At 38.2% G+C, this 21,609-nt stretch overlaps 1 protein-coding gene across 1 annotated transcript in view; it reads left to right on the top strand.

Moving 5' to 3' along the window:
• The window catches only part of LY75 (lymphocyte antigen 75), a 45,953-nt gene extending 29,294 nt beyond the window's left edge, over positions 1–16,659 (top strand). The window contains exons 23-35 of the mRNA XM_051624281.1: positions 136–296; positions 986–1,115; positions 3,599–3,831; positions 5,530–5,698; positions 6,824–6,985; positions 7,924–8,046; positions 8,468–8,662; positions 9,033–9,253; positions 10,325–10,499; positions 10,972–11,139; positions 12,149–12,271; positions 12,709–12,876; positions 13,787–16,659. Coding sequence (XP_051480241.1) covers positions 136–296; positions 986–1,115; positions 3,599–3,831; positions 5,530–5,698; positions 6,824–6,985; positions 7,924–8,046; positions 8,468–8,662; positions 9,033–9,253; positions 10,325–10,499; positions 10,972–11,139; positions 12,149–12,271; positions 12,709–12,876; positions 13,787–13,971 — 2,213 coding nt within the window. The 3' untranslated portion in view covers positions 13,972–16,659. The remainder of the gene's footprint in view (positions 1–135; positions 297–985; positions 1,116–3,598; positions 3,832–5,529; positions 5,699–6,823; positions 6,986–7,923; positions 8,047–8,467; positions 8,663–9,032; positions 9,254–10,324; positions 10,500–10,971; positions 11,140–12,148; positions 12,272–12,708; positions 12,877–13,786) is intronic.
• The last annotated feature ends 4,950 nt before the right edge of the window (positions 16,660–21,609 follow it).

The following is a 21,609-nucleotide window of genomic DNA, read 5'->3' as shown; positions in this document are numbered from 1 at the left end:
ATTTGGCAGTCATTAAGGCCTGGAAAAATTAAGTGAATACAAAAGGCTCCATTACCTTATTTATGTGAAGTGTTTTTTTCAGATGTTTACTGTTGTCTGAACCTAAATACGTACATTTACTGTTCTGCCCAACAGATTATATAACATCCTTGCTTCCTGGTATGCCAAAAGATATTTGGATTGGTTTGCAGTTTCTGTTCAGCACAAGGGAAAACAAATGGATAGATGAGAGCAGACTGCTGTATAGTAACTTTCACCCACTCCTGACAGGAAGATTAAGGAAAATTCCACTGGATGTAAGTTCTGACTTTTGACTTCTCTTCACTATTGAGTAATGAAATTTGGAATATTGACTGTGTCAAAAAAAAAAAAAAAAGGGGGGGGAGGGGGGGGCAAAAAGCCAAATAATACATGTAACAGACCAAATCCCCCAGTTAGTGGTGTTCATGGGTAAACAAGGTGACTGACAGTAATGGAGTTCTCTTTATTTTTATTTGAATGAGAACTTCTGAAGTGAGATAGGAAACAATGAAGGGTGAAGGAAAATACCTGGAGCAACTGGTTGATGACTCTTCTGGAACTTCTGTTTACAATGTAAAGACTACATGAAAACAATCATGAAAAAGATGCCATCAATAATTCTTGTTTCAGTTACACTTAGAATGCATCTGTAAACAATTGTATGTTGGTATTTTGCTCACTGTTCTACCCAAGGTGAAGCATAATAAATGTAATTGACTCACACGCAGAAATTATTTAAGCATTAAATAATTACATTTAATATTCTCTACCGTATTTAACTTATGAATTCTTTTTGAGTCCAGGCACTTGGTAGGGTTTGTAAAATAGCTGTATTGCACCACTCCTTTGAAACTTAAACAAGCTCAAACAGCTCAGGTTCTACCAGCTTTGTGTTATTTCATCACCTCTACACAAGTGTGTTTATAGTTTATTTGATTCTGATAAGCATATTTCTGGTTTTCAGCTTTTTGATGAAGAATTTAACAATCAGTGTGGTGTAATCCTCAATGATCCCAAATCACAGTATGTTGGAACATGGAATTTCACTGCTTGTGCTGACAAGCACTTCTTGGGTATATGCCAGCGGCCTATAGGTAAGTCTGAAGAGTCAAAATAAATCACAGCCAGGATTTGCAATTAAGATGCGTGTGCTAGGAGACTTTTAATGCATGTAAATTGTTGCACTTGAAGAGCAAGATCCTTGCAGAGACTGAGCAGGTAAATTTTGGAAAACCAGAGTGTGGAGGATGATCTGGGACCTATTTTATCAGTCATTTACAATTTTCCCTGTCATTTTTCATAGCCTACTTCAGTAGGAATCTGTTTCCTTCAGAGACTCTATATGGTTTCAGTAGAACTGTGCTTCAGCAGGCAGGGCTTGAATGTTCTGTGGGTGTAGAGATGATGTACATTGAGGGGTGGAACCAGTGACTCCTTTGTCCCCTTTGGAACTCTGGAAGAGAGAAACCCTGGGGAGGAACCTTACAGTATTTCTGTCCCCCTCAAATACATCCTGTGTTTTCAAGCACTATCAGAATATGAGGTATCATGTAGTCCTAACATTGAAATCAGTCTCCCCAGAGCAAACCTTGAGGGCACAAAGGGAAAGTGATCATTTGGAGTGATGCAGCTTTCCCTGGCTTCATACACATATGTTGGCGGGAGTCAGTTTTCTTAATCTGAACTAAAAATAATATTTTGATGTAACCATATGGGTTGGTTGACACCAGTTACTGGAATTGGATTAAACATACATAGCTGTAATACACATTATATTGCTGTTATGGGCACATGTTCAGCAATCCACTTCTGAGTATGTTCCTCTATGTAAATAATTATTTTAAGTAAATAACATGCTATCTTCTGGAAAAAGATAGGTGTGCAAAGCACCCAAGTATATGCCCACCTTCATTCTCCAACAGGAAAAGAGATTCCCTGCCCCACCCACCATTTAACACAAAAAATCTTTTTTATTTCAGTGCCAAATACTTCAGAAATTTCAAGTGTCAAGTCTGGATGGAAGAGATATAGACAAAAATATTTGAAAGAGGAATTTTTAAGAGGAGGTCGACATGGCATCTGTGTAGGACAATGTATTATTAGTCTGGGCTGACTAAAATACCTAAGCACTTCTTCCCAGCCACAGTTGTAGAAGGTGTAATGACAAGGGTGTTTGGGCTGCCAGAGAATGTGTCCTGGCATGGTCTGGTCTTATATCATAATTGTATTAGGGATCTAAGGATAATTCAGGTTGGAAAGCACCTCGGCAGAGTGCAGGGAGAGCTGTGAGAGAGTCCAGGTTACCTAGCTAGGGCTTTATCCTAGGGAAAAAGATGATTCAGGTTCCTTGGAAATCTTGGCGTGATTATGATTTGCAGAACTTCTTGAGATGTTAATCACTGGCAATTACTTCTTTCAGAAATAGGCACTTTCCTTACTACCTTGTTTCCAGTGTGGTACCCCTTGATGTGTGATGGCACCATGGTTCTTTTTTGTAGCTGTTTACTAAGTGAAAGCATTTGGCAGCAGACACAAACCACTTCAAACAATCTGTTTCAGCCTTGCCACTTTTCTGATCTATTGAAAGCTGTAAATTGCATGTAAATATCAAATTAATATTATGTTTTTGTCTTCTTTGAGAAATGGCCCTGTCAGCCATTTATATCCTGTTATTTATAGATTTCCCACTCCCCCCCTCCCCCCCCAGCCCCTCCCCTCAGTGAGCCTTTTTGTGCTTGAGATATTTTAAATGTCAGAGATTTTCTCCCTCTTGGAGAACCAATTTATTTTTGGTTGTGTATAAAATTTTTGGCATTATCAGGTTTGCATGCTTGAATTTACCACCCATGGAAATGTTTGCATCTTTAATTAACTGCAGTTGCTGGTTGCTGTGCATGGCTGAGCTCTGTGCCTGCAGCATGAGCTGATAACTGGTAACACTCAGGGTTTAGAGCACAAATAGTGAATTATACCCCTCCCTATGCAAGGTGGATTTTCTGCAATTAGTTAAGCACATGTGGAGGCAAAATCAATTCCCAGTGTACCCATGGGTGGCATTAAGGAATTCTGGGACAGTGCTGTACACTCCAAGATAAACATAGACAAGTTTTGTGGACCATTAGATTTGCATAAGCATAAATCCACAGGCTCCACAGAGATAAATGAGTCAAGCTGAGCTGTTGCTGTATTGCAGGAGAGAGCAGTGACTGTCTCCCATTCATGTATGTAATTAAAGTTATATAATGTTTTTAATTCAATAAATAGAGTTATTAACATTACTTAGCAGTTAGTTAAAAAAAAATGCGAGAAGATTGAACCGAAGTTGAGAGAAAGATCTATAAAAATAGATTGGCTGAAAATAATCCTTTTTAAAAATGTATTTTCTATGTGAAGTGTCAAAAGATTTTGCTTCTAACTATAATCATTACCATAATTTATTATCTAAGAAAATATTTCTTTTTTTTTTTTTTTTTTTCCAGGAGGATTTCAAACAGAGTTTTCTGTTTGTTACATAGAAATTGGAAGTTTAAAATGTATTTCACTGTTTAACCACCTTCTAACTGGATTTCTTTCTTAGGTACAGGAACTGCTGATAACCAGACAGAGCAAGTCCTTAATGAAACACTGAGCTATCAAAATGTTGAATACATGGTCATTCTGAAAAACTTGTCCTGGAATGATGCAGTGGCTGCATGTATAAGTAACAAGATGCAGCTGGTTAGCATCACAGATCAGTTCCAGCAGGCTTTTCTTGCTGTCCAGGCTGCCCTTCATAATTATCCATTGTGGACTGGACTTTTCAGCAGAGATGTAAGTTTTATTTTCCCCTCAGACTGTGGCTTAAGGTAACTTTCAGAATTGTGTGAAATAGAAAATAGTATAAAGAAATGCAATGAAAAACTAATTTCTGGGGTAATTGTTTTCACATAGGGATAACCAGCTGGAGGGCCTCAAGATCAATGTTCTACATCTTTAGTTCTCCAAGCTGTATAATTGTCAAACTCCACTGGATGGATTGATGATGAGGAGTGAATTCTTTTAAGATTATAGGGGAAGGGATATTTTGTTGGATACCAGCAAAATTGATTGCTGTACCATCTTTGTCTCATTTGTTAATGAATGAATAATTAGTGTTGCCACTTAATATCATCACCACTGTTTACAGTACTACTCTAGAAAGACAATCCAGCATCTGTTTTAAAAGGGAAAAACTAGAGGTGGCAAATAAAATTCAAACTTAGTTATCAAACACCTCTGGAGATCCATTTCTGAAGCTTAACTTAGGGCTCTGTTGTTACTTCACGTTGTTTGAGTTAGAGGGAGACATCCCTGAGACAGGTTAGTGGTTTTGTCTTTTTTCTTCTGTTTATCTTTGGAAATGTCAATGTAGAAGGTACTGTTTTGCCTTTTCTCCTCTTGGAGATCTTCATTGTGCATTGGGAACTTTCTCAGCTGGTGACAAAATGGCTTGGGTTTGCTTACAGGGTTTATCTTTTTTTGTCAAGCACGAATCCTGAGATAATTTTATTTGAGAAGTGCCTTACCTATAAAGGTTAATGGTGCTCACTCAGCACCTATGGTGTTATGCTCTTCTTATGTCAGTAATGGGCTACTGAGTATTCTAGGCAAAGTAGGGGGCAAAAAAAATAGAAATATGAGTATATAATTTATGGAGAATATTTTTAAAAGGAAAAGGGCATTTAGTCTTAGTAAAGATGGGGAAACCAAACATTTCGCCTCCTCTTTTGAATCTTAGTCTGTGGATGAAGATCAAATTACTCATTTTGCTGCATACAGCTCAGGCATGCACTGGCTTTTCACTATTGCAACACTTTGTTATTTGGGCACAATTTAAAAAAATCAGATGAAAAGAAATTATAATGAAGCTGTTCAACAGAACTTGTTACTCCAGTGCTGGAATCATAAACACAAAAGAAAGATAAAAGATTAAATTACAAGGTGGCAGGGGGATTTCCTGAAGAAAAATTTTAAATGGAAGATTCCTGAAGGATGGTGTGCTTGTTTTATGTGGGTTTTGTCTTATTCCTCCTGCATCCTTCAGGGCAGGAACAAATGTAATTTATTAAATCAGTTACGTAATTAATAGATTACTTTAAACTCAGTGTGGAGTAACTGAGACTGGGCCTTATTCTCAGATATTACCAATTTCCAAGACCAGATAATTACATCCACCATTGATTTGCAGGTGCACATTTTGCCATTTGGATATCTCATTGCCAGGCCTTCCCTCATCAGTATAGTAGTTAAAAATCACCATTTGATCATTTGTCATCCACTTCAGCTAATTCATATTTTTGCAGCTGCAAAACTTAAAATAACGAAGCTTGTTATATTGTGAGCAGCAGGTCAGATCACGAGGCCAGTGGAACACTTACAGTTCTCACCAGAGACGCTGTAAATGTCTAGCCAATGTAAATATATTTTCAGGTCATTTTCTGTATCTTTTTTTACTACGTAAGCTCATCCCGTTTACTTATACAATGCTAGGGTGGAAAACATTATGGCTGGCTGGATGGGAAACATGTTAGTTTTAGTCGCTGGGCTGATGATGATGAAGAAACAAGTGAAGAATGTGTGTTTTTGGACACTGATGGCTTCTGGAAAACTTCTGACTGTTCCTCTGAAAATCGAGGTGCTATTTGCTATGCATCAGAAAGTATGTATCCTAGAATTCTATTTATAAAAGCTGAATTTTATTATTAAGTATATTTGATAATTCCAGATTGTAACTGCAAAATGACAGCTTTTTAAACTTAGGTTCCTTCAGACAGGCTGATTTGCATGCTAGGTAAAAAAACCTCACAAAACACCAAACTTCAAATAGGGGGTCAAGCACCTGTTGGTCTTAGTCCCCATGTTACTTGCAAATCAATTTGGTATGGGTGGATTGAGCCAGACTATACCCTTCAAATTGCCAACTGGTTCTGCCTTTGCACAGTTTCTGTGAGATTGTTTCATACTAATCTCTCCTACTTGGATGTGGAAGAAGATTCAGCTACCTCTGTACTTTTTACATCATAATATTGGGACCTCCCAAAATCTCTTTGGACAAGCCTATACAAGGGGGAGGTACATGACTACATAGAGAAGAAAGATAGCAGCTAGACACTGAATTGAAAGGTGTAAATTAATCTGCAGTTCACAAACCCCATATATACCAATTACAGCAAGACAGGTGGAGATATAGCAGGACATCTTTTGGGGCCCCTTTTGGAAAGCTAAAAAAAAAATATCTTTCTGAGACATCATCATGGATTTCTTCCCTATAAGACTATTATAATTTGTTTTGTTTTTCCTGAGGGGACATAGTTAAGCCATTATTGTACATCCTTGAGTCACAGTCAAGTGTATACTTGACATTATGACATCCTTAACTATTTTGTGCCTGCATTCTGAGTAACTCCAGGAAGAGTCCTTCTCACTCTTCAAGTATGAATTAGCTTATTTGTTATGTTGATCCACCTTCATCCAAGAGGCAACAAGAGCTTTTAGTTATGAGCTTATGCTTAGCACTTTTATGTATTTTATTTTTAAACCCCTATAACATAACAATTATGAAAAGTTTAAGTACCTCTCTTCTTTGATAATGCTTATTGCTGGTTATATTACTTTAAAAAACCTCACAAATAAGAGCAAACCGAAAGCAAGAATGTATTTAGAGGATGGCACTTAAGTTGTCTTGCATGTTTTTTAAGTGGTACCTGAAAGTGGTTTGTGGTGTGTCACATTAAGTGTTGTTATTAATAAGTGATGTCCTGAATGTCCTCTTTCCTTTCTATAGAGAAAACTGAAGAAGAACAAGTTACACAAATTAAGTGCCCACATAAGATTAAAAATACACCCTGGATATCATTTAGAAACAATTGTTACACTTTCATGATAACAAAAAACAGATGGAGAGAACTGAAGTCTCAAGAAGCTCATCATTTATGCAAGAAAATGAGTAAGTACTTTGTCATATTACATATATTTATGGACTTATATCAGCTTGGGGGAGATGAGTTTTAGATCTGAGTCACTGTCTTACAATGACAGCAAAGTGAGTGTTGAGAAAGGTGGTACAATTTGGAAATGTGCATTAGTGTTCCACTGCCGAATGCTGTTTGTCCTTGCACTACTCTGATAAAAAGTGCTGAGCATGGGTAGGAGAGTTTGAGAGAGGGATGGCTAGGCAATATTGAATTCTGAAATCTCTGAAAAATTGGAAGGTTTGGAGTTTTTTTCTTTATGATATGCAAATTTTAAGTAGCTTGGGTGATTGTCATTCCCTTGGCAACATTCTGGCTTTACAGTCACATTTACTTCATGGTTGTTTTTTTCTTTCCCTTGGTCACATTGATGAACAAAGTAAACAGATGCAGAATAGTCTAATTCAGAAATACACGTGAGCTTTTCCTGTCCATCCTGAACAAAGTGTAAGCTTAGGAACAGCTTCCCTTTTATATTAAACCAGTGCTCATGGCAACTCAGACATGCATCTTTCCATAAGCTGTTTTTATTTTTCATGAATTTAATGTAATTTCAACCTTAATGCTGTTTCTCTACTAATCAGTTCAAGAAAATTATGAAAGATTGCTGATATTTTTATGTTCTACGCAGAGAATTTGTGCTACATGTACAACTTGAAGTGACAGTAGGACCTACAAATGTCTCTAGAACTGCTGTATTTCACTTATTGACAAAACCAGGGGAAGCACTGTTGATAATACCTTTGAAAATTGTTTTTACTCTGTTCATTTAGTTACTATGTTGTAAAGGCCGAGCCTTTACACATTCTTGACCCATCTGTAATAACTACTAACAATAACAGAGAAACACAATTTATTTTGTAATGGAAAGGTGAATTTTATAAGAAAGTAATTTGCAAAAAAATTTCAACAGACCCAGAAGCATTTGTTCTGAGCATTCGAGATGAAGAAGAGAATGACTTTGTAACTGAGCAGCTTCGTTCGTTCAGTGGTCTGGCTATGTGGGTCTGGCTGGGGGTCATTTATGATGACAGTGGTAAGACTTAAGGGTTTGTTTTTTTTCTTAATAACTGGTTTGGAGACAAAGTTTGCATCATTAGAAGCAAATTTCTTGCATGTTTTGATATACAACTGAAGGCAAACCTATAATAATGCTTTATATTTGTATTTATCTTCTAGAAGAAAATTGGACATGCTTTCTGCTTGAGTGATAATTAGGTTCAGTGTGTTCTGTTTAGTCTATATTTGATTTCTCTGGAAAGCAGGACTCCAAAGGGCCTGGCTGAGTAACACTAACGTATTTAGCATTGTATATGGAAATGGTTTGCAGTAACTTAAAAGTGTCACTGCATTTTTTCCCAAGTGAATATCTGTTATTGTCATTAAAATATTCAGAGTTAAATGGTATTTGTCCACATAATGTCAATGTTGTAATAAATATGCAATGTTTCCCACAGATAAAGTTCTCAAGTGGTATGATGAAACTCATCTGACTTACAATAACTGGAGGCTGGGAAGACCTGACATAAAGAAGAACAGTTTTTTTGCTGGTGTAAATCTTGATGGTTTTTGGGATATTTATAATTATTCTCAAAGCTGGCACGCTCAGCACTATAATGTGTACAGTATTCTCGCCTGTAAAATCGAACGGGGTAAGCAGTAGAGAAGATCTCTAAGTAGTGTTGGATGAGGGTCATAATTTAAGTCCTAATTCCACAGTACCCGCTATGAAAGGCTTTGGGTTTGCACCCAGTGAAACCCATGGCACAGCTGTCATGGGCCTCTGGGGTTATGTGGCCATTCACTGCTGTAATATTCTGATCAGGAGGGACATGCTGTACTCCATCAACTGCTCACCGTGTTCAAAGTAGCAAAAGATAACTTCCTTGATAGAAGTGGCTTGTACTGAACACTTTAATGCTTGGATTGCATTGATGTAGATGGATTTTAATGCTTTCTCTATGTTCCTAGTAACACGAATGAAGTGCACGGAACTTGATTTCTTCTTATTCTTGAAAATAGGACCCCGGCAGCACAAGCCTCCATTGCCTGAGTCTATTCCACATGGAAACAGGACATACAGAATCCTTCAGAAAAAGCTGACGTGGTATGAGGCATTGAGAGAATGCAAGCAAAACGGGAGTGATTTAGCAAGTGTGCACAGTGAATCACAACAGTTATTTCTAGAAGATATTGTCAAGCAGGATGGCTATCCTCTGTGGCTTGGGTTGTCAATTCATGATGTAAGTGTATACTGCTGGTTACATCAGTAACAGAGCTGATAAATCATTTTCTGCACAGGACATGAAATATTTTTTTTCAGTTTCTTGAAATTTCTATTCCATGTATTAAATTACTTACTTTGTTAACCCTATGTAATATAGAGTCATAGTATATTAAATTTTAATGACTGTAGCCACACAGATATTTTTCCAAATCCATGAAATTTTAAAACAATATAACAATCTGACATCATGCCTTGTGGCACAAGAAGTACAGTTTGCAACATACCTTTAGAGGCTTCAGATTTATGGCCCTCTTTAGGATCAGATTCCATAGCAAATACAGTCAGACAAGGCTGTCTGGAACTGGCTATCCGGCAAGTTATGCATCCCTTCTCCCAGGAGGGCATAGCAAGAGCTGCTGCAGATAATCCCTCCTCTGCTTAACCTTGGAGCCAAAAGCCCCGACCCTGCTCCCTACATTACTCCCCAGACCTATCCATGGTAGTTAATTGGCAGGACCCCTCTGCAGAGGTGTGTGTGGTTTCTATCCATACCTTTGCTACCTCTGTCCATCCATTGGTCTGAATGCATCCCTCCTCTTGTCACGACTTAACCTTCCATTGTCATGGGTTTCCAGCAGTGTATCTGAAGTAGGAGCAAACAAAGAAAACCATTCCCGAGTTGCCCACCTTTACTCACTGAGGTCATCCGAACAGTTTAGCAGTTTGCAACGTATCTAATCACATTCATAGCAAGGGAGACAGACTGCTTAAATCTAACAGCAGGGTGAAGTTAAGGACAATGTTCCACAAAGAACAAAACAAGGCATACTACAGGTTTAAACTTAGCAACATGCTGCACGTTCTCAGTTTCCACAAATAAGCAGGATTTCTCAATTAAGAATTGATTGGAAAATGTAAACTATGTTCTTCATTTATTTAGTATGGATTTAGAAAATGAGGCCACCTGTACTTTATTTTACCACTCTACAAGGGATAAATAGTGCTACACGACTGACTAATGACTGACAAGTTTTAAACCACAACCTTATGCTGTGATTTAAAAGTTGTGGGCTTTTTCTTTAATTAGGGAAGTGAAGGTAATTTCGAATGGTCAGATGGAAGCAACTTTGACTACTATCCTTGGGAATTAGAAAACTCAAACACTACTGAGAATTGTGTTCTCTTGAATACTAAAGGATCTTGGAACCGTACAAAATGTACAGATACTGCTGAAGGTGCCATTTGCTTTAGCCTTCCAAACAGTAAGTGTTGTTTTTATTGTTTATGTATAGTTGTTTTATGTATTCTACCTTTACATGTTGTATTTAGAACTAGAAATGAAGAAAAGTTGTCTAACAGGGACAACAAAACACTTTTTAATACTTAAGGGAGATTGTCTCCATTCCAGTGGAGAAAATCTGAAACAATCCTGGTCACTTTTTGATTTGAGTATCAAACTGTTTGTATCTTTTCTGAATGGAAATCTTTATCAAACACATGGACCAAACTTTAAAGCACTCTAAAGGTCAAGAAAAAAATGGCTCCCAAGCCTTTGGGACTTATCCTCCTTTTAAAGTAAATTCATCTACAACACATGAGGAAGGAATGTGAGCTGATTGAGCTCCTATGGTTGCTGGGAGAAGTAGTCCTTGTTAATACTTACTGTCCTGTTACTACAAAAAGACTGTGCACAGACTCCTGGAGGGGAAATAATGCCATTTTCTGTCTTTGCAGAGATACATTTAAAGCCAAAGCAAGTGAGCAGAGCCTCAGGATGCCCACGGGTTGGCAGTACCCTACAGTGGGTGCAGTATAAGGATCATTGCTATGCATTTGACATGGCGTTCTACAATTTCTCAGTATATAATGCGGAAGAGGCCAAGAAAGTCTGCCAGAAACTGAGTATGTTTAGACTCTTTATCACATTACAACTTGTAATTAGTCTACTCTTCAAAAAGAAACAAAACCCAACAACCAGAAAAAATACACTGGTTATACTTAAGTTTTTCGGCTGCTTTAGTTTAGGAAAAGTAATAGCAAGCTTTATCTTTGAACATCTGATAAAGGTATCTGCAAGTAAAATGCAGATAGCCGTTGATACAGCATTCAGAAATTTAAGGCTTACAGTTTGAAGGAAACCATTTTGCTTGCATACAATTAACTTTGTTTGTAATATAGTTAGTGCTATTAGCAGTGCTTTCTTATCATACCCTTGCATTAGCTGCTTGCTTCTAGGGAACTTGTTAACCTAGCAAATGGTTGGAAGCATATACTTCATAGATATTAAGACACAATGCCAATAAAAATGACAAATATAAAAGATTTTCTCTCTTCTTTGATATGTGAGGAGTTGTGTTGCAGAAGACATTAAGCAGTCTGCTGTACAGAATTAAGTTACCTTCTTAGCATAGAAGCTAATGACTACCATAACTTTTTTTATTATCTTGTGATGTGAAGTTGAACTTGCTAGGTAGATGGAAAAAGTCTGAGCCTGTCTCCAATATACCCTTTCCTCTCTCTTATTCCTTAATTGCTATAAAACCATATATAAAAACCTGAGGTTCAATAAGGGATTGAGTTAGAAAGTAACTTGGCTCAGCCAAATGCTGAGCTTTTGTTCAACTGTTTTTTTGGAAAGGGTTTATTACTTGGGTAAGACTAGTAATTCTGAATGTTGTGTATCTTTTGGTATCATCCATGTATGCAGTCCAAAGCTCCAGTAAGTTCACTCCCATTTTATTTTTTTATTACCTGCTTGAATAACCAGTCATCTGAAGCCATCCTGTACAACATGCTGTATTTTAGGAAATGGGGAGATTTATCTCCATTCTGCAGGTTACTTCAAGCTGATTTCATAAGCCCAGAACTTACTCTAAAGTTGCAGTTCTGACCAGTTTCCTCTTCCCCTCAGATCCTTCAGCAACCCTCCTGACTATTGCAGATGCTGAAGAAAATGCATTTGTGAGCACACACATAAAGGAAAATGATCTCATCACCAAGAACGTATGGCTTGGCCTGGCTCAGAGCTCTAAGGGTAGGAAGTAGCAACCATGTATATAAGAATCAATGTTTCCTGTGGTAAATATGAGTATAAGAATACAGTTTTGTAGTGTTGATAGCCTACAGTAACTCCTGCCTGAGGGTGGAATCTCTCATTTAGCAGTATAAAGCCCTTTGGACTTCACTGTAGCTGAAGTTGCTTCCTGTTGCACAGTAAAGATAATTGGGTGTCACTGAAATTAATTTCCCCCAGCACTGTCATTGGTTTCTGTTAAGCTGCAAATGCATCCAGTGCTAAAGATCTGGAGAAGGTGGGTGGCTAAAAGTGTTACATTTGTATGAATTGCTTATAATAAGCAGGATAGTCAGTCAGCCTCAATTCTTTAGCACTGTAAAGAAGTCAGTCACGCTGTGTGTGACATTACAGCATGTTCTGGTGATCTACACTAAGCTTTTTTTTTTCCCCAACAGATCAGTCCCTGAACTGGCTAGATGGCTCATCAGTTAATTATGCCAACTGGGAAAATAAAACTGCAGAAGTCAATAAAAAATGCAGTGTTATCCTGTCCACGACTGGCATGTGGTCCAAAGTTGACTGCAGTCGTAGTCAAAGCAGAGTGGTTTGTAAAGCTCCTTCAGGTACAAAAGCATTGATTTTGGCAGAGACTTAATGGTGAAATGACTATGTTCAGGATTTTCTTTTTTTTTGGGGGGGGAAAGTCTGTGTTGAAATAATGAAGGTGCAATTTAGAAAAGAACTTATCATGTACCTCTCCCTAAGCAAGAACCTTCTGTTGTGATTTTGTCATAAAATTGCTTTCAGGGACAAATTCCCTATGAAGTTACTTCTCCTGGCTCCCACTATTCTCTTAAAGGATAGGGGAGAGAACCAAAAGTTTCACTTAAAAGCATAGAGTAGTTGCTATCACTTCTCAGCACAGTGTATCTCTCATGGCCAGGTCTGCGTAGGTGGGAGCAAAAAGGCTTCTGCTTTTAAGAGATGCCAAATAAGCAGGTACACAGACTGTTTTCTGAAACGGTGCTCTGCAGTTCCAGAAGAACTCAGGCCTCGTGTTACTTCCTCATACTCTGCTCTGTGCAGGAAAGAAAGCAGTTACCTGAGCATTTTCTCTGAAGTGGAAATGCAGGAATAGATTTAACTTAATGCTGCTCAGAAAGACCTCAGCAAGATGTTTTCAGTTCCAGGGGAACATAAATCCCTTTCACTTCAAGAGTCCAGGAATTCATTAGATTTCTGAAGTATACAAACCTTTAAATGAGTACAGCATTTACTAACAGGTTTTTTGACCTCCAGAGATCCCTTCCATCCTAAATATGATCAGGAAATTAATGACAGAATGATCAAAATAAGCTAGTAGATGATGACTTGTATGGGAACTTAACTTACCGCTGGATGACGACTATTAAAACAATGTAGTAATTTGCCTTAACTTCAACTAAATGCGTGCACTATTAGCGCATAGCTACTGAAGCATCACCTCCTTGACAAAATATTCTTACCAGAACTTTGTGTTTGGTTCTGTTGCAGGTTCTAATCATACTGGGGTGGCTGTAGCACTTGCCCTGCTAATTATCTTGGTCTTCATTGTGGGATTAGTGTGGTGTCTCTGTAAAAAGAAGCGTCTTCCCTGGAGTGCCTTCTCTACAGTGCGTTATCAAAGAGGGATGAATGATGATGATACTGATGATGTGCTCACAAAAGATACCTATTGAGGAACTGTTCTGGGAAATTTAGTACGAACTTCACTGTGTGAAGCCATAAGGAATTAATTACTTGATGTTTTATTACTTATTTTTTGAAAAGTATTAAGAAGGTTATTAATGGGGGCTAAATTTTGTTCTTTTATACAAGTGCAATTTTTATTCAAGTCTATTGTTTTTATTTACATTTGGCATCAAGCATTTAAGATGCAAGATTTCTAGAGTTCTGCCATATTTTTAAATTTACAGTATTTTCTCTTTACTGGAAATAATTTTTAATGAAATAATTAATGCCAACAACACTTTATGCAATATCACCTTAAAAAAATGCACTTAGAATTGTGGCATGAATTCCATAACTTTGTACAATTATCCATTAATAACTTCATGCCAAATGATGTACCATTTTGATATGCTATAAGGGTTTTGCTGCTAGTGTTGGGTTGTCCTGTACACAAAGTTGTAAATAGGAGACAAAATGTCTTTGTGTAGCAACTTTTGTAATAAACAGTTATAAATTTTGATATAGCAGGGGAAAGGGAGTTACCAGACAACTAAGTATTCACTCCCATCCAATTAGAATTTAAGTTTTCTTGTTACAGTGTAGAAAGATCATACTGTGATTTATAACCCTGAGTTTATTTATTTTATTACACCAAAAAAATTACATTACAGTGGTAAGAGAAGAATCTTCCTTAGAATGTAGAATGTACATTTTGAGTAGAGAGTTATGGGGAATACCCTGCACTAAAAACATGCCTTCTAAGAGTAAGTTAAATAAACACAGAATATTTGAAGCCTGGGACTGTGGCAGGCTGACAGATCATTGCTCTTACCCCCTGAAGGTGGTAGTGGGGCCAAAAAAACCCCACCCATTAAAGGCTAACTGCCAACACAAGTAGCACCCAAGATACAGTAAAAGCCTTAGCCCTATAAAAGCAAACATTTGAATGTTACGTTGTATCCTGCGATGTAACTGTTCTTTAAGTAGTGGTTCAATTTCCTTTCACAGCTCTTTTCACAAAGTTTTGAAAACACAAATAGCAGGAATGTTTACAATGAAAATCTTGACCTAAGCATTCATTAACTAGGATTTAAAAAACCTGCACTTAGAGTAGTATTTAGAGAAAGAGATACTGCATTCTATCTTATGTCTTCAAAGTATTCTGAAATTAGACCCAAGTGATTTTCTTGTAGATCAGAACACAGAAAAGACCTCCTCCATTTTATGATCTGTTGCATCGTGACACCAAGGACAGGAGTTTTGTGGGGACAGTGTTCCTTGTTCTGTAACAAGATCCTTCTGACATTTACTTCCCCTAATACTCTTATTTATATACTAGGGTTAAATGCCTAACTTCATAGGTGAAATATGCCATCTGTCCAAGAAACAGGATAAAGATAGATACCTAAGGAAAGAGTGAGAAAGAATGTATGGTAAATCAACTTGTGTACATAAATGCTAAAAATACTTGACTATTTTACATAAAACTTAAACTTGACTTTTGTATGTGATGTGTCACTGTGGCCTTTTCTATGCACTCCAAAGAAAGCTCTAAAGGGAAAAAAAAGGGAAGACAGAATTCTATCTACTAATTACTCTAATGATTTGATCAATTAATGTTTTTTAAATGTCTTTAAACTTATTTAATGCACAATACAAAGAACAGGCACATTTACTTTAATGAAGGAGGATATGTAAAAGTCTAAATCTGTTCCCCATGTAATGCTGGTATGATAGGACAAATAGGAATGAACTTGGTCTGATGTGCTGAGAAAAGTACTACTGATTTCTCTGAAGCAACAGTGTGAGGTCATGATGTCCAACTGCCTTTTTCTCCCCCCCTCCCCCCTGCAGTTTATTTATGTTGACAGCACTTTTCTTTGTTCCTGTTTGCACTATTTTGATAAGCAAGTGTTTATCATTTGTATTGAGAAATAGAGAACTTATTGTAGGTACTGCTTTAGAGCCTGTTAAAACAGCAGCCTGATGGGGCACAGTAAAGGAAGCCTGGTGTTATTTTGCTGATCAAAGAAGTAAGCACTTTTGTTGTTTATTTGGTACTTTGGGCACAACTGTTAACATTTTCTTTCTTTGAGGTAACTTGTAGAAAAAATAGTATGATGCTAGTTACTATACAATGAAAATAAACCTCACCCACCTTAAACTTACCCTGGTATGAGAAGTGTTTGAAACATAACAAAGCCTGGTTCCTGTCATCTCCTGGTTAAGTTTTATATGCCTAAGTGCTTTACCAAATAACTTTTAACTTAATGGACTAACAGAGTGTTCTTTATTGTCCTTTTCCAACAACAGTAATAAGTGGGGAAAAGTATTTACAAATTCTCATGTTTTGAGATTTGCTAGTTTTATAGATGTTTATACTTTGAGCATTTTTAGGTGTGAATTTGAAATTGAAAATGGAAATTAGTAGTAAAATCTTAATTATCCAACACATTAAGATATACTTTTTATCTTTTAAAAATTGTATTTTATTCTTATGAATGATGTAAATAATTTTTAACACCCCATTTCTCATGTTCATTTCATCATACACAAGTTGTCTAATCACTGGTAATTCTTATTTGAGAAAGCACAACTGCCTTAGTGCAGGTGAGTAACCCACTTTATTTGAAATATGTAGAAGGATTATTTAGCAGTATTGTTATTGAAAAAATAAAGTTAAAGAAAACATTAAACTGCTTACACTGTTTTTATTTCTGTGGAAGCAATTATCAGAGCTCAGGTAGAGCTCATTAATCACTGGGTAAAAAAAGCACCATAGCAGAGGGGCTGTGATGATGATTAAAGCAGGTAAGTGCTACCACGGTAAGAAAACTTAGAGGTAATCAAAATCTGTGATGTATTTAAAAAGAGTGCTAGTAAATAACTTTTTGCAGTTAAAAACATACTTTAGCATGGAATGTGTTTATACCCTGCTTCTATCAAGCTGCTTCTGGGTTTGCACAGAAAGGGAACATTACTCTGTGCCTTTTTTAAAATTTTATTTTAATTCAGGGTGTAGTTCATTAGCATTTTGAGGCCCATCTTAGCTCCAAAGCAGTTTGTAAGGGCTCACAACATAGCCTCTCATAAAATATGGGCAAAGTTAAATTACTTTGTTATGTAACATTTGCAATTACAGCATGAGATACATTTATTAATTTTAAGTATCATCTGAACTCTGAATTCCAGGCCTCCAAAATCTGCAACTGCTGGTGAAAGGGCAGTGTTATTTTTAGCTGCAATAATGGCTTGCTGGGAGAAACATTCTATTGTGGAAGATACTAATCTAAAAACTGAAAATGATGAGCAGGAAAATAGAAATTGACTTAATTGACATAGAAACCACCCACAAATCACCCACAAGTGCTTATGCGTGAACAATTATTAGGCCTGATGCATTTGTTGGATTTTCAATTTTTTTAATCTTTCTTTAAATCACATGCACCATCTGCTCATTGCTCTGGACTTATGTTATACAGCTAAACATTTTTGAAAGGAGGAAGTAAGTTGCATTGTCCTGTCAGTAATGTTTTTTAGTGTGGCTGCAAGTAAACAAAGACCAAACATTACAATTCTTGTTGCTAAAAGTCAGAATTATGGTTTGTACGCTTTATGCCTCATCTCTCTGTGTGTTTGGAGCACAGTGGGATATGCAACATCCAGGTTCATTGAAGTTAGTCAAATCCATTCTGTTGTCAAAAAGTGCGTAAAGTTCTTCCTGACCAAATTAAACAGGTTTTGCACAGTTTTAAATCAAGAACTGTGAGCAATATTAAAGAACTAAGCTTAGGAAAATCAGGACATTAGCTAATGGAGTGAAAAAAGAAAAATCATCTGTCACTCTAATGGACCTTTCCCTTTTGTTTCTGAAGAGCTGATAAAGCTCTAGGAAAAGTAATTTTCTGTTGATAGTAAATGAATTTGGAAATGATGCTTAGCATAAATGCCAATTTAAACTGTTGTTCTCTTGGTTTTGATCTTTTATGGTGTTTTCACATTTTCCTGTGTGCTTTATCATAGTATCTGCCAGTAACTAAGATTTTTTTAAACAGATTTGGGGGGCAGGGAAGGATACCAGATGAAGTTTTTTTTGTGATTATACAGTAATGCAACACAGACTCTAAGTCCTTCTGGATTTCTATTTGCCAGTGCAGAAGTGAGTATAATTATAAACAGAACAACAGTTGTTTGTTAGCTTTGCTCCTTTTCAGCATAAATAGATTAACTATGATACTGTGTTTTTTCTCCAAGGTGGCTTTTAAGAAAGTGGCATTTCAGTGACACAAATTCATTATTGCAGAATGATTTCTTCATTATTCTGGCCCCTAATGTGCATTTTTTTTTAAAAGAAATGAGAACAAAGATCTCCTTCTGCATGCTGTATCTCAGGACACCCATATGGATAGTATGTGTTCTACTCCTGCTTTCTATTAAACTTCTCTTTTCATTTGTTATGGTGGACAGTTTCCTGTTAACAGATGATATAGAACAGATACTTAGGCAAAAATGTGGTACTTACAGTAAAAACTAGTAGGATTTGTATGCATATTCAAATTAAACTTACAAAGTAGTTAGTTAAGATTTTATAAATGTGCATGATTTAACGTTATCTCCATTAGCAATTTAACTGCTTTCTGTTTCATTGAAATGCCTTTACTTTCATCAATATGACTTGGGTATTTAAGCATCGTGTGCTAAGGTAAATTACACATGTATGTAGATAACAGGAGAGCACATTCTACACAGGGCTTAGATAGTGATCATGTGGAAAAGTGCTGGCTTCCTGAAATTTCCGTATTTTGTTTCCTGTGGCCACTGTCCTGCTTTGAACCCGTTCTGTCTCACACCAGCTTCATAGCACTGATGAACAAGCCACCAAATGACCTCACTACCACCAAGATGGGAGCCAACCAGGCAGCCTCACACCAGTGCAAGCTGCTGGGAAAGGCAAGCAGAGAGCACCACATTCTACAGATCAGCAGCCAGCTGAGCACAGCCATGAGCTTGGTAGGTGTTGGTTGAGCACTGCCAACAGCACCACCACACCAGGGCAGGCTGCTGGGATAGGGCCAGGACAACCACTGTGGGTGGCCAGAACATCCCATACCATCCAAGACACCACAGCCTTCCTGGAGACAGTCTGTTCCCCTACTCTGTGAGCAGCAAACTTACAGCAGCCAGAGAGGGAGCAGCACCCTCATGGCTGAGGACTCAGTCCAACAAGAAGTCTCCTATGTGCAAGAGCCAGCATGCCCTTCTTCCAGCTCCCAGGGACTCCTTCCATGTCTCCCCTCCTCCTGCAACCAGGGTGTCTCCTACCACACAGACTCAGCACCATTGTCCCCCACACTATTCCTACTTTGCAGGACTAGCTCTTCTTCTGAGAGCTTAATCACAGGTCTTACCTCAGCATCGCTTCGCTCATAAAAGATGACTCTCCAGGATGTAGCTGTTCAGAGGAGGTAGGAGGAGAAGGCTACTGGTTTAAATACTGCTCTGCCCGTGGGCACACCCTGAAGAGGCACAAGAAGGCACAGGTGTTTCCTTTCACTTAGCTTGGAGCTGCAGCAGAACAACGAGGCAACAGGTAAGTTGCTTCTATGGTGTATCTGCTGTATTATTTGCCTTATAAAAACTGTTCCTAAAGCCTAGCCTGTTAAAGAAGCAGTTGAGTTTGTACTGACAGGCTGTCACTTTGTGAGTAGGAGGTGCACAGGATTTACTGGTGCTTGGTTTTACAGAAAGGCCACGTTTGGGTTGGTAACCCTGAACCATTGCAGCATTTTTGGGAAGGCCTGAGGCATCCTCTCTGCCCAGGGGAGTAGCACTTGGGGGCTGCAGGAGGCTACAGATATGTCGTTGGGTGCAGTATCTGGAGAAGATGGCCCAGCGTGTAAGCAGCGCACGTCTGGCAAGAACCAGGAATCGCCCAACATGATGCGTCTGTTCCTGCTGGTGTCCAAACCTAAACACTGCTGCAGAGTCCAGGTACGCCGAGAGAGGGAGTCCTCCCCACTGAGTTTTAAAAGGCTGTCCAGCATCCAGCTGTGCTTGAAGAGCAGCACTTAAGAGGTGGGTGAATTTTACTGGCATGAGTTCTCAGTAGTCACCTGTGTGTTGGCAGTGGCACAGGGCCAAAGTGTACATCCAGTTGTAGCATTAGGAGTCACTGGTATAGAATGTGGACAAGAGCTTAATGATTGGCAATCCACAGATTTAGGAGCTTACAGTTACAGTGGGACCTGGAATTCTTGTGTGAGAGATTTACTTAAAATGCCCTTGGGGAGCATGTTGGTTTGAAGTCACTGCACAGAGTGATGATACAACATGCAGCCTACATAGGGAAAGACTGTGTGTTTTGGAACAAGGTGTAAATAACTGAAGTTTACAATCAAACTGGCTTAATAATTGGATAGATGTGCTTGTGCTGTGGCATACCAAGGGCTGTGATTTTGTGTATAATGCATTTTTTTCATTACAGTGTAGATACTGTTTATAAATTGTACTGTTCCAAAGCCTAACAATGCTAACAAACACCTATTGGCATGAAACTGGTTCATATAAAATAGACATTAGGAGGCCAACAGGGACTGCACATCACACTGACATGGTCATAAAACAGAATTGGAATGAAGAGGGAGAATGCCATTAACTGGCTGTTGCCTTGGGTGGTTATTCACTGCAACCAGTCATAAATGAATTTGTGCATGTTGTCAGGGTCGTGCTGCACCTGCAGTCATGTGTGTTTGTTGTCATGATGTTGTCATGTTGTCCTGTCAGTGATGTACTAGATGAAGCAAGTGAAGTTTGAAATTCAAGAGTGGTAAACAAAGGAGAATGGCTAGATACCTCCTGTGTTAATCTGTGGTGACTGGGATTGGCTTCCATGTTTGTTACCAAGAAAGAATTCAGCTCCAGTTAGTGGCAGCCCAGCAGGCAGCGAGTGGGGGAGACACGCCATGTCAGTGCCTGCTCTGACTAAGAGGGACATGACTGTCAGAGGGCTTCCAGGAGAGATGTGTATGCCCAACAGCTCCTTTTGACACCTTTCTCCATCCAAACAAGTGGTAGCTGCGTGTGTGTGACTTCAGGCTTCTTAGGCAGGAATGGCATGTTTTTGAAAGAATGCAGAAGGGAACATAACAGCAAAGAAAATTCCAAGCTCAAAGAAAAATCAGGAAAGGTGATGTAAGATAATAAGGAAACTGAAGATCTCTGAACAGCTGGAGATGAAGTTTCATAGACCTATCTCCAAGGTCCTAAGGCTCTAAGAGCATCTGACCAAAGGATAGATGAGAGCATATTATGCATCACTGCTTGGTTTCTGTACCAGTGTATATAGATTACGGGAACTTTTGTCTGCTAGTTGCTGTGTTGCTAACAGCTCAGGTGTCCTCTAGCCAGATTTGCCACTTTGGTGATACATGCTTTTAGGTGACCACTATGCCCAGGTCGTGCTACTCTAAGTGAAGCACAGCTGGCAACTTATTTGAGCTGAAAGTGTTTTTCTGTCATTACTTGCTTTGGTGGTGCTGAAGAGAAGGAATGGAGCTGATCCTATAGGCTGGGCCTTTGGAGAGGATTAATTCCTTACTCTGCTTTCATCATAGTAACTGTCTCAGAACCAACCACTTGAACTGGCA

The sequence above is a fragment of the Apus apus genome, chromosome 6, assembly GCF_020740795.1.
Source record: "Apus apus isolate bApuApu2 chromosome 6, bApuApu2.pri.cur, whole genome shotgun sequence".
NCBI lineage: Eukaryota > Metazoa > Chordata > Aves > Apodiformes > Apodidae > Apus > Apus apus.
Note: the sequence above shows the minus strand (reverse complement) of the source record. Positions and strands in the feature narration are given on the sequence as shown.